This window comes from Olea europaea, unplaced genomic scaffold (genome assembly GCF_002742605.1).
Source record: "Olea europaea var. sylvestris unplaced genomic scaffold, O_europaea_v1 scaffold529, whole genome shotgun sequence".
Taxonomy (NCBI): Eukaryota; Viridiplantae; Streptophyta; class Magnoliopsida; order Lamiales; family Oleaceae; genus Olea; species Olea europaea.
The window spans coordinates 218,862-236,070 of NW_019263611.1; the positions used below are offsets into that span (position 1 = coordinate 218,862).

Genomic DNA, 17,209 nt, shown 5'->3' on the forward strand with positions numbered 1-17,209 from the left:
CAGTATACATGAAGTTCATATTCCTTGACCTGTTGGGACACATCCCGCGATTTACCTCCCTCACAAAGTTCTAGAGTCAGGCCGATGTGGATTTTCAAGGTTGGAGTTCAACTTTTTTTTTTTTTTTTTTTTTTTTTAAATATAGCTATGTGATTCCACACTCAATATCTACTCTGAACCCTGATTTGTAAAGCTGCAAGTGAATGCATCAAGCCATTATGTTATGTAGTTTGCCTTGAAAACTAATTTTATGCGTAGCAATTAAAACGAAAACACAGAAAACTTGAGAATAACTCATCACTAATATACTTTATGCCAACTTGGTTCATACGTTAAAAATAAATTAAATAAATGAATGAATGAATCTCAAAGACAGTGCTTTATTAGCTACTTTATACAAAGAATTTCCCACAAAGCTAATCAAAAAATGATTATGTGCAACAATAATTTCGATGTACTTTTCTTATCATTTAACGTTTAGTGCTTAGGTCTGATCTCAATGCCTTCGACAAGAAGGCCCCCTTTGAGGTGCTGTCCCTTGACCTCTTTGAAGCTCATTTTCACCTCTCTATCCTCGGCATCACAATAGAATTCACCCAGTTCAACTTCTAACCATCCATCGTCACGCATATGAAGAATGCATTCTTCATCTTCACAATCACTTGATCCATCAATTTTGTGTTCCTTAAAATCACGCTCCATATAGTGTTTTTTACACTCATTGATGCCTCTTAAATAAGTTACTCTTGTTGATTTGTAATCATCGAGTTCAATTGAAACCTCAGATGGAAGCAAATCTAACCCAAATGCACGATTTGCAAGTTTAACAACGAGGTAGGCTCCATATGTTGTATTTTTTGATAACATTCGAGTGTTGATTTCACCATATATCTCAAGCCACCATATCATTATAAGCTCCACTCCTTTAGAAAATCTGGCGAAATCAAATATTTAAAATTCGATATGAAAATAATTCCACCATCAAACTTTATTTCCATGAAATTTGAAGTCTACTATTTAAAACTCTTTTCTTTATTATATTCGACCCCAAAAATTCAATTCTTAAAAAAAAATAAAAATAATAATAATAATAATAATAATAAAAATAGAAACACTATGATAACTTATTAATACTCGATATTTCATCTTACACTGTCTAACTTATTAAAAGGAGTAATACAAATCCTAATATATTGGCATATATTTTATGTGAGATTTATACTTTAATGTCCCCATAAGATGGTGGCTAGTTTGAGTTAGCCAATTTTGATATTCGTGTGCTTGTTTGAATTTTAATCGGAACAAATTGTTCAAATTAGATTGGTTCTAATACCTATTTTATGTAAAAATAAAAAAAGTTTTGAAATATTATTTTTTAGAGAATGCGTGGTTAAAAAGTAGGGAAAAAAGTTTTGAGTTTATGTATAAAATTATTTTATTGAAGGAAATATATAAATTTGGTAAAAAAATGAATTTTTAGAGAATAGGCGGGGCTAAAAACTTGAGCTCCATTGTAGAAAGTCAAGTTTATTAAGGGGAGTAGAAAAGCCCTTATACATTGATCTATATCTCAGATCTGTGATTTTTATCCTTCAACAGAACTTGAAGAATGAAAGAGATACCTTGAGTGAGGAAGAGGTTTCCAGCACCAGCAAAGAGGATCGCTTGCCCAAGTAATTGATAATTCTCTTGCACTCAACATGTAGCATTTCTTATTTGTATATTTATCAATCGCAAATGTCTGCATTGCAACAAATCAAAATAAATATTATAATTTATTTGCGAGCATATATAGCACTAAATCCATAAAATGATAGCATGATTTTCAGGATATATTTAAGTATACTGTTTTTTTTTTACCTTGTTACCACCATCAATGAGAAGAGGAGCAGAAAGCTTGAAAAACAGATCCTTTTTGGAAGAAAACTCCATAGGGGAAACCAAATTTGAAACAATATCACGATAATCATAAGGTAAGAATTTATCCCACACAAGGTCCGATTCGGCTGCATTGTGAAACATAGTAGATAGAGTCGAAGATTTACACGCGTTAATAGGTGTTGTAAATGAGATAACTTGAGCAAGACAGTCTTCCGGTAGGTCGTGGATTGATGTTTCTGCCATGGATTAATTTTCGTGCCACAAGAGATCGAAGAAATTTGGAATGCTTGTTTGGAAATGAATGCTAATATAGTAATATTGCATGGTCTATATAATAATATATATATATATATATAGAGAGAGAGAGTTGGCTATGTGATAAGTGTCTTTAATAATGTTCGGACATGAATTCAATATAAGACGGCGTCCATATTGTGTGCTGTGTGCTGTGTACTGTTGGACTTCAACTGGCGGAATAGCTTTTCGTTCAAGGTCAATTACTTGACAATGCGAGGGGGGTTTATATATTTGAAAATACTATGTTCCCTTCGCCCTTATTAAATTACATTAAGGGTGTGTTTGATTACATTTATTTTCCATGGAAAATATCAGTTTTCCATCCAAATTTTCACTTTGAGTGTTTGATTGCTATTTTTTTCCATGGAAAACATTTTCCAACTTTAGAAAATATGCCTAATTTTCCTTGTTTTTAAGGAAAATATTTTCCTTGGGTAGAGGTGGTTTTTATTTTCCACAAAAGATGGAAAATATTTTCTTTTCTAGGTAATATTTTCCATGTCAATCAAACACACCCTTAGATATGCCTAATTAAATTTTATTTTTCTTTCTCATATTTTCAACCATAAATCTTCCATAAAATAATATTACACGTAAATCGAAAACTTTTACTTTTTTTTCAACCACTTATTTTTCAAAAAAACGATATTCCATGCATTTTCATTTCTATAAAATGGGGGTCAAACAAGGGCTATATTTATAGGTTGTTTGGAACATTTTTTTTTTAAATGCATTCTGTAATAGCTTTATGGTAGAAAATGTGTGGTTAAAAAACAAGGTAAAATTTTGAATTTACATGTAATATTATTTTATTGAAAAATGTGTTGTTGAAATTGTGTCAAACTACTATTCAATAATACATTTTGATGGAAAAAATGGGCCAAACAAGGGCTTATATTTATAACTAACTAATATACACACACACATACTTATTGAAGAGGTTAGTCGACTCGACCTGACGGTAATGACTCGATTCAGCTCATGTATTCGAGCTTAGCTCGTGTTCATAAATAAGGCTCGGCTCTTAGAGTTTGAAGCGTGTGGACATGAGTTGATCAAGTCGGCGCATGAGCCGACTCTTTTTTTTTATTTTCTTTATAAAATTAATAAATAAGCCAAAAAAAAAATTATAAGTAATACTTGTACATATTGACTCCAATTTGGACAGTCAAAAATTGCCCATGTCCCTTGAATGTAAGCGCATGGTTGCTAGTTACTTTTTCCCTTTATTTGAATTTGAGCAAATTATAGAATTCCTCACACTAAGGCCCCGTTTGGTAGAGATTTTTTGCCCTAAAAAATTAATTTTTTGACCGTTATTTTACTATTCAAGCCGTAATTTTTGACTTCTTCTCTCACATGTGGACCCCACTTTTCTTCTAACGATCAAAAAATCAATTCTCAAAATCCCTACCAAACGGGCCCTAAATCAATCTCTCCTATCAATTCTTATCTAACAAGTGATATCCCATTTCAAATAACGTGTTTTTATTCATCAACAAAACTAGAATCACGCATTTATATAATAAAATATTTTACATGTAAATTCGAAAATTTTCTCTACTTTTTAACCACACTCTCTCCTAAAAACCATTGTTCAAAATATGTTTCTTTTTCCAATTTAATGATTGCCAAACAGGGGAGATGGAAGATCTCATAAACTCCATTCTAGAGTAAAATATGCTGAGGTAGTTAACTATTATATTGATGCTCATTTCCTTTCAAAAGTTACAAAAAATCTTCTATGCAGCCAATATCAAATATATATGGATTAAATCCACCAATAGTCACCTAACTTTATACTTTGTGTTATCATGGCCACTATTTTGATTTTGTTTCACCCTGGTTACCCAACATTAATTTAGTGTCATCATGATCACCTAATTTGATTTTATTTTATCATGATCGCCCAATTTCATATAATGTTTCACTATGACCAACTAACTTATTTTCATCATTTTCACTATTTTTGAAAGGAGTAAAATAATAACTTTGCATTTTTACCTTTGCATTATATATAAAAAAATCAATTTAAAAAGATAAAAGTTTATTTCTATTTTAAATTTTAAAATAAGTTTTTATTTTATTTTATTTTCTAAGTAATATTTTTTAAAATAACTTTTTATTTTATTTTATTTTCTAAAGGAACCTTTTTTTAAAAATATATATATTTTTTATTTTTCTAAGTAACGTTTTCGTTTTCAAAATAAGTTTTTATTTCATTTTAATACATTTTTTTAAAATAATTTTTTTAAGTAATATTTTTTAAATAAGTTTTGAATGGAGTCGAGGAGATAAGGTACTTTGTTCTAGCAGAAAATGTTAAGAAAGTGCGAAAAAAAGTCTTATGTCAACTAGACATAGGGTAGATAATTGCATATTACAGTTTGAACTACTCCACCTTATAAGTTAACCTTTTATGATAGAACTCCGAAAATGGATAAATATTTACGATAAAGTCAATACACTTAGCTAATAACAAAAAGTCATAAGATAACGAGGGGGAAAAACAAATGGTGAAATCTTATATCAATTTAATTTATTTTAAATAAATGTATCACTTGCAGTGGCTTGAAACTTTTAACTATCATTAATGCCTCTAACTTGTGGATTTCAATGGGAATATTGTTGCATAAATTGTTCCTTAATTATCTCAAATTTTCGGACGACCTTTTCTTATTTCTTTAAATAATTATTTTTTTGGGGTTTTGCTGTAGTTGTAGTCAAAATCGGCTGCAAGAAAGGTTCTAACGAGGGGAGTAAATTTGGATAAACTTTACTCATTTTGATATTACCGGATCTTATTCTAAAAATAAGTATGCTATTTTAAAGTTCATGAAATGGTTCAAATACTTTTATTAATTTAACTAAATCACAACTTATATCCTGATCTTCTATTGAAAACATTGAATTATTAAATAATATTATTTCAATTCTTAAAATTTTAAGATACTCTTGTTCGTCAAATTAGTTAAGAATACTAAAATATTATATTCATCATTTAAGAATTTGGAATTAGTTGTTAATAGTTAATAAATTTTTTTTGAAAATGATAGAAACAAAGATGCATACACCAGGCGACAGGGCCAGACCTAGCCTTTTAGTGTTGTGGGGTCAAAATATTAAATATAATTTTTTAAAAAACCACATAATATTAATGAAAATAAATTAATATGCATTTTGATACTTTGAAAACGTGGTATAATTACATCATTATTAATATTATTACATAAATTTTGTTACTTGTATAACTTTTGTTTACCATTTTGTTGACAAATGCTAAGCTAACGGTGAGTAAATTAAACTGAATATAGAAAGTAAATGAATTTAAATAAAATTCAAATTTAATCCAGGAAGTAAATAAAATTCAAATTTAAAGCAAATGTAATTCGAAAGTAATTCAAATTACATTAATTCGTAACGATCATAAAATTTTTTACGTTATATTTCATGTAAGACTTCCAAATGAAATTATATAAATTATATTGAAAAATTTATCATGAAAAAATAATAAACACTAATGAAATAATTGAATTGTTTAAAAGAATTGACGAGTTAGACTTTTTTTAGACATAAGTTTGATGCATATTCAACTATTTTCGATATCCATTTGAATCATTCGATATGACAACGATGTAGTTTTTGAAACGAGCTTCTATATAACATAGATGATTTGTGGATTTGGATAGAATATGATCGCAGACGAATTTTTAAAGTTAGGATATTATCAAATTCTCAAAATACTAGTTTCAAATGGTCTACTTTGACATGTCATAACTTTTGCTATAATTGATTACTTGCACGCCATTAATGAGTGAAAAACTAGGTTATGAGCACTTCGAAATGATATTAAAAATACAATATTTTGATTTCATTTGACATCTCATAACGATTGCATCAAAGTAGATTGTAAAAGAAAAATAAAAATAAAAATAAAAATAAAAATAATTACAGGGTTAAAATTTTGTGAGGTCATTTGACCCCACATGACCCCATGTGGGTCCGCCCCTGCTAGGCGAGCCGCCTTGAGCTCGCTTTTGGGACTAGCCGAGCATGAGCCAACTTGTTCGCCTTGCAAGCTGCCCACCCCCATCAGCTCGCTCATGGTGGGCAAGCCATAGCAGGTATAAATTATATGAGTAGGATTTATATATGAATTGGTTGACCTAATTATTTGGAAGCAAAATTTTATTTCAATTTAAAAATAATAGAAAAAATTAATTGACTAGAAAATGGTGTAATCATTAGTCAAAGGAGGACCGATAACGAAACATTTTCCTTTAGTCTAATTATATTGCCACTACGATATTTGTTTGGTTCATCACATTTTAAAGTATTTTTTTCTATTTACTAATATGACCATAACTAAAGTTACAAAAAATAACCCTACTTTTAAACCTTTTTTTTAAATAAAATATTTTTTATTTGTTCCACCAAAATCATTTATTTTGCTATTATTTTCTCGTGTTTGGATTCAGAGCATATAATTTATTTTGAAGTGAAGTCTATTATGAATCAGTTGGATGAATAACAATAATTCAGGCAAATAGTGAAATTAGATTTGATTGCCGTAAACCTTTTATAAAGTATTTTTTTTTTCGATAATTATTCAACCGTTTCATCACTCTAAAGATCTTTTATAAAGTTGCATAAATCAAATTTCAAAATAATCTATATGATATTTCACTGTTTCCTTTTTTATTTTCCTCATTTCTTACGGCTTTTTGTTATTCAATTTAGATGAGTGCATTCTCTTTTGCTTAAAACATTTATATTATTGGGACTTGGAGTTCCATCATAAAAATTTAACTTATGTAGCGTATTATCTCAAAATGTAATACAATTATCTACCCTATGTCTAGCATTTATATAAGACTTTATTCGCACTTTCTCAAATTCAGAGGGGATTAAAATAAGATTTCTAGCATATTTTGTTAAAAGTTGATTTTAGTTGAAAAGTTATGAGTCCTATAAAATATGTGATTAAAAATAAAAATAAATATATTTCTCTCATCAAAGATCTTAGTATTGATTTCAAAGCAAGCATATCCCCCTTCCCTGGTGGTGGATGGGAGGAATATGGGGTAGGAGGGAGAGAAAAAAGTTTTTTTTTTTTTTTTTAAATTTTAATTATTTATTTGGGGCACGTTTGCACTTTTTTTCAAAAAATTTGGAACTACAGTTGTAATTAATTCTTTATTTTTATAATTTAAAGATGAGAGTATATTCATCATTTCACAAGATTTTAGTGAGAAAATGTTGTATTTCACAAGGTTTCAACCATCCAAGGGGGTTTTCCACCAAAATGAAAGGATAGGGAAGTATTCCAAGATAAGTTCAGTGATCAATGGGCTTTGAGTCAATTACTCTTGTCTATATTGTGGACACCTTTAGAGTTGATAATTTGATACTACTAGTCCATCTACATCATGGCTAGCCTATGACTAGTCCATGGCTTGCCACTATTCCTCTGGTCCGTTCCTATTCGATGGGTGTACAGTGAGGAGTTATGGACCTCGAGAAGAGATGTAATTTGAATTGGAGAATCTGAAGTGTTATAAATAAGGGTGGTTCAGATTGATTAAAACCAAATGGTGCAGCCATTCACTGGAACCACTTGAAAATCCATAGATAGGGATGCCTAACTCTATATTTTCTACACCAAATCAATTCAAGAGAAATATTAATTTTGTTGTAAAAATGAAAATGAAAGTTCATTAGGATTTATTGGTGAATAACAATTATACCCCTGCAACCCTAGAAATTATTACCGTTGTATCCCTAATTCTGCCCTATAAATAGAGGGCTTTGATTTTTAATAAAACACACACAAGTTTATTAACTTTTCCCTATTTTCTTCTTTTTTTTCTCTTTTCATAACACGTTATCAGCACGATTTTCTTAGAACGTGGTAATTTTTTTTAAGCATAATCATCTATCATGTGTATCAAAATTAATTTGATAACATGTGAATTTTACGTATACATCTGTCGAATCCGCAACACGTGACCTCAATTTGTTTCTTGATTTTGCCACAGCATAATGGGTTTCTTTGTGAATTAATCGATTGATGTGCATCAATTAAATGGTCCCTATGGGCTTCTACCGTCGCAGCATTATTACTTGTACCCAACTCATCATTTCTTTCAAATCCGTTGGTTCTGCTAATTAATTCAAATTTCATGCCTCAGTTGGTTGGGAAAAGCTAAAGAACCCGGGATAAAATCCTGGGTTTCAATCCTGCCACTTCGGCCCCTGATGTAAAAGGGCGCGAGCCCCATGAATTAAAGATCAAGGGTCGAGGTTATTGCCACCTCGGCCCTGGATCTAAACCCAGGATTTAATCTTGGGTTCCGAAGCATGGTTCCAATTGGTTTATGCTAATTTAATTCTTTTCATTGCATATAATTACATTTGCGTGTAACAAGGCAGCTTCTTGTGCCCATTTTTTTGTTTATATCTTAATTAACTCTTGTGCATTATCAAGTTACTATCGCCGCTTCCTCTGCTTTAAGACACACCATTAATTAATCAATGAAATTCATGCCATAATATGTGAATAGGTTTCCACATGTTATCATTTTTTCTCATTTCATTCAACTCACGTTATTTGTTTGAACGAATATTTCACATGTGTTTATAGATTAATTTTTAATGGTGTTCAATTGAATATCTTATCATAGTTTTTTTTTTTTTTTTTTTTTTTTTTTTTTTTTTTATAAAAAACAAATTTTTTTTTTTTTTTTTATGTTTAGTTATAAAACATCAATTATTAAATTCATTTTTAATTGTTGTTGCTACTAAAGTAGCACAACATTATAATTAATATTTCAGAAGAATATTAATCACAGATCTATTTATTATAAATAATTCGTTGTTGCTCCAGAAGTAACACAACATTATAGTTAATATTTTTTAAGAATATTACTTGCTCTTCAAAAGCATAAATTATAATTCTCTATAATTTAGAAAAATATTGACATATTGCTCTCGTAGAAGCAATAGTAAAATATAGTGTGCTCCCAAAGTAGCACATATTTTGAAGAAGAATTTATTTTAAATTAGTGTTTATCCCTGAAGGAAAACACGTAACTTATGTCGCTCGCTCAATAATTCTCTCTCACTCGTCACATGGGGAGAGAGAGAGAGTAGAGTTGGATTTAGGTTCTATTGATGATGATGTCATGAATAGCCCACTTAAAATATTGGACCAAATACATCGACAACAACATCAGTATATTCATGGTGGCGGTTTCAATTATGCCACATGTTCATTAATTTTGCCTTTAGCAATCTTGTTTAGAGAAGAAAGGATGCCACTGTATCGTTTGAAGATATGAAAGTTACTTCCTTCGACAGTTACCATTGCTATGCACTGACACTTGTTGATAAATTGGAAATCAACTCCATCATCCCTTACACTTATCAAATCACTTGCCCAGATTGCTTCCTTTTTTTTTTCTCCATACCTACATGGCTAGTAGACTTTATATACTATTCATATTATTATTTTATCCGAATGAAGTGCCCATCTATAATTATTAATGTTCATAAAGAATATTTTGTTATTCTTGAAGAATCCAAAATTTATTAAATTTCATATAATGTTAATATTCTAGGAGGATATTACTTGCTCTTGAAGAGCGGATTCTATGAAATCTAGTTTATTTCCCGATTTGAGAAATTTTCTAGATCGACATCATAGATGAATAGTTTGTTGGTGCTCCTGAAACTGCACAACATTATTAATATTCTAAAAGAATATTATTGCTCCAGAAGTGCACGGTATTACTAATAAATGTATTCATCTAAATTATGTGCTTGACCATTCCTAAGATATGTGACCACCATGTGTGCAATTTTTCTTCGTGGTTAATGATTGATGTCTAAGGTTGCAACCACCCAAATTTATCATCAATTCCTTCCTATACCATTTTTGGAGGTTCTGAGGCAATGCTGTCTGCGTAAGTTTGTAATTCATCTTCATATTTGATAGATGGTATTAATTTTACGCATATATGTATGTATAATTATGTCACAGTATCTAGTTAAATTTTGGTGACAAATTTTAAGTTTATATTAAAAAAGCAGGCACTATTGCGGTTTGTGATTGTATAAGTACCATATATTAAATTAGGTTCATCGTTAAATGTCCATTAATATTGTTAATCGTTCAATTAATTATCTCGTTCTTACCCTTATAATACATGAATTTAGTACTCGTTTATTTGTCTACTATAAAATTTTTTCCCTCTGAAGTAGCACATTATTATTCATGTTCTAGTTATATTTTACTTTCTCCCAAAGAGCATAATTAGAAAATTGTGTTTTTACTCCCGAAGAGTAAATTCTTGTATAATCTCAATATTCCAGAAGAATATTGATATATTGCTTTTAAAGAAGCAATAATAAATTACTACGTGCTCTTGAGATCGCACACATTTCGAATAATTATATTTCGTTGTGTTCTTAAAGAAGCATAAATAATTGAATACTGTTTGTAATTTTTAAAGGAAAATAATTTTCTTATTTTATTAATACTCAAGGAGAATAATAAATTTATCGCTCCAGAAGAGCATATTATTTGATGTTTCAATATTCTCAAAGAATGATTTGCTATTGAAGAGAACATTGTTATAATTTCAATATTTTTAAGAAGAATATTAATATATTGTTCCAAAAGAAGTAAAAATAATATATACTAGTATTCTTGAAGAATACCGTATTGTGTTCCTGAAGAAGCACCAATTTATGCATATTAATATTTTAGAAAAATGTTATAATTAATTTAAATGTGTCAATATTCCTGAAGAATATTATTTTATCACTTGTAAATAATCATAACTAGGTATATATCAATATTCTAGAAAAATATTTATGTATTGCTATTGAAGAAGCAATAATTAATGTTAATGTGCTCTCGAAGTAGTACATTTTCAAAGAATATATCATTTTAAATTTATGTTTATCCCTGGAGGAAAACAGACGACTTAAGTCACGTGGAAATTAATCATTATATGATTATATAATATTTAATCATAGTCTTCAAAATTAAATAATTGGATTATATCTTATATTGAACCAGAAGTTCAATTTGATTGGCATGACCAGTTGGACCATCACTAGATCAACAATGATGCGAAATAAAAATGAAAAACTAAAAGATTTTTCAATTCAATAAATTTCTATGTATCATTTGTTCTCATTATCGACAATTGATTATTAAAGACCACTAGCTAAAATTGGGATTGAATTTTCTATATATCTGAATATTAATTAGGGTGATATATGAGGCCTCGTCACCCACCACGTTGATCATCTAAATATTATTTGTATATAATAAATTTGATACAAATACTAGATGATTGCATGATATTCGCAACATGAAGTTTTCGAAATTATAGCTCAAATTTTAAAGTATGAGCATAATCTTTAGATTAAATAATCGAAACTGTGTCTTGTTAATGCTTGTTGAGATTAGAGGGTATAAATCTCAACATTTTAATAAGTACTTTTTGAGATGTCGATAAATGATTTAACAAGTTTGTTTGTTAAACGCCCCTAGTTAATTCAATTGAGAAAAATATATATCCCATTTCCGTTTAGGGAATGTTATTACGCATCTTGTCAATATCATAGTTCTCCCTATTAAAATTCACTTATGGTCAGAGTCGAAATTTTCCATCTAATTATTTTGATAGTGCAATATGTATAAAATTGATCCACCACAATGTATTGAGATTGAAAGTAATGAATGCTGAGAATAAATACGTAGTATGAACCCTTATTACAAATGGTGATATTTTATAATGCAGTAAAAATATTTGTCAATTTAATTTAACAATTATCTCGACATTAGGGGGAGGAATTAAGAAATTGAAAATAATGTATAAATGTATCATCATTTAAATCCTCGCAAAAGATCACTCGATCCAAAAGTTTGAAATATAATTTATTTAGATGCATTTACTGATCAAATGGATCGATAATATCTTACACATCAGCTTCAAATGCTCCAACTTGAATTAACGTCACAAATGACAATTAGTTAATATGATATTTGATGGCACGCTTAAAGCGTGATGATATTCGATTCTAATATAAAAAATCTCCAAATGAAAAATGGAATAATTAGCAAAGATGGTTTCATTAAGGAGGCATACACTCTTAATGAGTATTTAGACATAACAAATTATAAAATCTCAGAAGAGGTTCAGGTACTTGAGATATCTCAATAAATTATGTCATCATAGAGGAAGAAATAAAATTGAACAAGAAAAGAAAAAGTTGTCGACAATATTTTTACATATGATGTACAACATCATATTATGAATAGCGAGGAATCGAAATAAATTCGTTGAAATATATCGATCAAAATAATGATTGACCAAATAAAATGGATGCGATCCTAGTAAAATTGAACTTATTAGAGAAACTTGAAGTTTCTGGATATACAGTTCAAACACCAAGAGGTGTATACTTGTGCGGAATGAAAATAGAAAAAGTAAAGTCGTAATGTGAAATGTACGACTTTTCACATAATGAATTTTGTGAACACTTGTATAAATATATTAGTTATCATGTGGTGGATGTAATCACAGGTATTTACCTTGTTAGTGTGATAATGCGTGAAATTTGATGTGCCTGTAATAAATGTGATTATAGATAATTTATCTTGTATTGTTTTGATATCATTCTGGAATGATTGAATATGCTCGAAGCATAATTCAAGTAATATTATCATGAGGGGGAGTAAATACGCGTTGTACTCTTTTTCCCTTGACCAAGGTTTTATCTCATTGAATTTTCCTGGCAAGGTTTTTAATGAGGCAACTTTTATAGCGTATTCAAAAGAATAGTGTACTTTTTTTTTCCCTTCATTAGGATTTTTTCCCACAAGGTTTTTCCTAATGAGATTTTAATGAGGCATATTATTCGTGTAACTAATGCCTATAACATACAAGACATTTATCCTCAAAATAATACATTATATGTATGAGACTCTTGAAGAGATCAACAAGAACTATTTTCGAATTATCATGTTACTACAGTTATCAAAGAATGATAAAGTATCCCTTACGAAGACGATGTTATTTGAAGATTGTCTAAGATAACCGAGGCATTTCACCAAAGTTGCAATATTGAAGATAGTGACGTACAAGACAATGATGAGTTAATACAAGAATTGAAATCAGGGGGAGTAGTTGTACTCTTTTTCCTTTGATCAAGTTTTGTCCCACTGAGTTTTCTTGACAAGGTTTTAACGAGGCAACATCTTATTACTCTAAATTATTTTTACTCTTTTTGTTGGCATTTTTGTCCCATTGGATTTTTGTCAATTAATGTTTCGATGAGATAGATATTTTATAATGTGTTATTCAAGGGGAGTGTTGTAAAAATGAAAGTTCATTAGGGTTTATTGGTGAATAACAATTATACCCCTGCAGCCCTAAAAATTATTACCGTTATATTCCTGATTCTGCCCTATAAATAGAGGGCTTTGATTCTTAATAAAACACACACAAATTTATTGACTTCTCCCTATTTTCTTCTTTTTCCTCTCTTTTCATAACAAATTTCTAATTCTCCCTCTCTTCAAAATATTCTACCTTTTCATTTTGCTTAAATAAAACTTCGTCCTAATTATTTTCATAATAAAAATTTTGTCCGAACATTTTAGTTTGTGTCTATTTCCTTTGAAAAGAATACTATCAACACTTTTATTTGGACGATAAAGGTTGGTATAGTGTACTATTGACTTCGAAAGACGTATTGTATCTTGAGTAGCACCAGTACAAGGGATATAACCTGTCCAAATGAGATTTGCAATTGCATAGATGTTTGTGTCTTGAGTGGCACCAATACAAGGGATGAAATCTATCTAAATGAGATTTACAATCACATACCTTGCTTTATTTTATCTCTTTCTTAGACTTATGAATTTTCAATGTTTTAGTAAGTCGTAATAATTGCGTATTTTCATGTGCGTTCTTAGTTTTGGTGAGTCGAAACTCTATCTAACATTTTTGCAACAATAAGTCGCAATTATCATATTTTCATGCACGTGTTTTAGATAAAGGAATATAATTACGGATCAACTTTTTAACAACCTTAAGATAAATTCTTTGTGCATATTTGTTCTGTTTAGAATCCAAAATGTTAGGGTACATTTGTTTTGCGTTTTTGTTTTCAGTTTCCAATTTGGAATTCATTTTCTTTTTTTCTTTTTTTTTTGAGGGATTATTATAAGATTGCAAAAAATGTTTTTTGTTTGTCATTTGGAAAAACTATTTCTCAAAACAAAAAATTAGAAAACTCGTTTGGTTTAAAAATTTTAAAAATAGTATTATGACATTTTGAAGGAGCTTGAGAGATTGGTAGATATGTATTTGGGTAGGTTTTGTGATTTTATTAAGCCCATAATAATTGTTTCCTATTATTTCTCCATTAAAATGAAAAATATGACCGTTATTCATCACATCAAGCCACAAAATTTGAATTTTTATCTTTTGTGTGAGATCCATAACGACTATATTTTTTATTCTTATTCTTACAAAAATGGGAAACAAACGCTCCCTAAAATTATTATTTGAGAAATTTTTAAATTCATTTTTCTTGTTTTGAGTTTTTCGAAAACATTCAAGTTGTCAAAAAGTCATTTTGAGTTTTGTATCGTAAATTTTTATTCGTTTTCGAAAACACGTTTTTGAAAATAACATACCAAACACATTTTGAGTGTTTTAAAAAACTAAAAATGACCTAAAAAGAACAAACTAAACGCACTCTTGTATTTGTAGCTTATCCTAGACACCATTTATATTCTATATATACCACTATGTTTAATATTAAATCTATTGCATGAATAGACGGTTAATTTCTCTTTAGATACGGTATTTGAACTGGAATTTTGTGATCATATTTCATTTTTACATTCTCATTAAACTTTGTACAGCAATCATTGAAACATTTCGCAGATATTAAAATTACATGATGGCCATCATTGTCATTAATCTATGATATTTATGATAATATTGAGATTCCTTGTGTTTCCTTTATTTTTGTGACTATTTAAAAAAAAAAAAATGAATTTACAGTTATCTTCAATTTTGAAAACGTTTCATTTGAAAAGGAATAGAATTATGCATCAATTTTTCAACAATTCTTATGCTTAGCAATGCTCATATTGATGTTATCTCGACTGACAAGGGCCTTGAGGCCTTCTGGTCAAATTGTGTATATTTACATTGATTCATAAATAGAAATTAAAAAATAAATTGAATTAATGATTCATACAAAGAATTTCCCACAAGCCAACAGATAAGAAGATGTTAAAAGAGTCCCAGCAAGATTTTCCTATTTACATTTCAATTGGTATAGCATTTAGTCCTTAGGTCTAAGCTCAATGCCTTCAACAAGAAGTCCCCCTTTGAGGTGCTCACCTTCGACCTCTTTGAAGCTCATTTTCACCTCTTTGTCTTTACCATCACAATAGAATTCACCCAATTCGACTTCTAACCATCCATCTTCCCGTATATGAACAACGTGTTCTTCTGCTTCACAAACTCCTGATCTTGACCCATCAATCTTGTGTTGCATATAGTCATGCTCCAGTTTTTGCTTTTTACTTGCATGGTCCCTTAAATAAGTTGTTCCAATAGATTTGTAATCACCAATTTCTATTGAAACCTCTGATGGTAGTAAATCTAATCCAAATGCACGACGGGCAAGTTTAACAATAAGGTAGGCTCCATATGTTGTATTTTTCGATAACATTTGACTGTTGATTTTGCCTTGTATCTCAAGCCAGGATACCATTACAAGCTCTGCTCCCTCATAAAATCTGGAATATAAAACCAAAACAAAGATTTAGATGTTATAGAAAAAAACTGCATGATACCTTAATTTCAGAAATTTGAAGTCAACTTTATATAGCTCTTCTCCTCATTATATTCGACCCAAAAAGTCAATTGTTTTATAGTAAAAAATTTAAAATCTTAATGTCAACTTAAAGAATTAAATAAAAACCTTGAGTGAAGAAGGGGTTTCCAGCTCCAGCAAAGATGATTGCTTGCCCAAGAAATTGACAATTCTCTTGCACTCAACATGTAGCATTTCTTGTTGGTAAATTTATCGATTGCAAATGTCTGCATGTGAACAAATTAATTTAAATATTTTTATTTATTTTCAGGATATATTATGAGCATGCTGTTTTTATTTTTTCCCCTTACCTTGTTACCCCCATCAATGAGAAGAGGAGTAGAAAGTTTGAAAAACAGATCCTTTTTGGAAGAAAATTCTATAGGAGAAACCAACTTTGAAATAATATCACGATAATCATAAGGTAAGAATTTGTCCCACACAAGGTCTGATTCCACTGAATTGCGAAACATAGTCGATACAATTGAAGATTCACATGCATTGTGAGGGGACGTGAATGCGATAACGTGAGCAAGACAGTCTTCTGGCAAGTCGTGGATCGATGTTGCTGCCATGGTTTAATGTATATCGAGAAGAGATCAGAGATAGGAGAAAAGTTGGAAATGAATGCATATTTCAATGGTCTAAAGGGATTTATATAGTTGGCAGTACGATGATGTTTTTCATAATAATACATGAATTCAAGATAAGACAACATCCCAATCCGTGTCATCATGTTGGACTTTAACGGGTTGAATGGGTTTTCATGTGCAATGAATAAGTCAATTGTCATATAGATATGTATGTATTGTTTCTAATGTTTTGGACATATTTTTTTATTATATAATTAACGTAAAATGTCAAATATATTCAATTTTCAGATGTTTACCCGATCAACTTGTTTGCTAGTTGGCTGCCTTGAATTGACACTAGTGATCATAATGTTGAGAAATTAGATTGTAACCCTCTTTTCTTTTTACTCATAAAATTAGCTGAAAAAAAATTAATTACTCTTTTGCATCGACTAAGCGTTAGGTCTCTTTAGATATTGTTTAGTATGGCCCTTATTATGGCCCATGAGTGTGTGTGTGTGTTTTTTTTTTTTTTTTTTTTT

The 17,209-nt window shown here is 29.7% G+C and overlaps 2 protein-coding genes across 2 annotated transcripts; both read right to left on the bottom strand.

The window, feature by feature from the left end:
• Positions 1–360: 360 nt before the first annotated feature.
• Positions 361–2,177, bottom strand: LOC111388799 (F-box protein PP2-B15-like). The gene is made up of 3 exons (XM_023013613.1): positions 1,861–2,177; positions 1,623–1,741; positions 361–934 (listed from the first exon to the last, which is right to left on the bottom strand). Exons 1-3 carry the CDS (start codon positions 2,122–2,124, stop codon positions 478–480), a joined length of 840 nt encoding a protein of 279 aa, XP_022869381.1. The 5' UTR covers positions 2,125–2,177; the 3' UTR covers positions 361–477.
• A 13,253-nt stretch (positions 2,178–15,430) lies between these two features.
• Positions 15,431–16,725, bottom strand: LOC111388798 (F-box protein PP2-B15-like). The gene is made up of 3 exons (XM_023013612.1): positions 16,407–16,725; positions 16,204–16,322; positions 15,431–16,018 (listed from the first exon to the last, which is right to left on the bottom strand). Exons 1-3 carry the CDS (start codon positions 16,668–16,670, stop codon positions 15,559–15,561), a joined length of 843 nt encoding a protein of 280 aa, XP_022869380.1. The 5' UTR covers positions 16,671–16,725; the 3' UTR covers positions 15,431–15,558.
• Between the last annotated feature and the right edge of the window lie 484 nt (positions 16,726–17,209).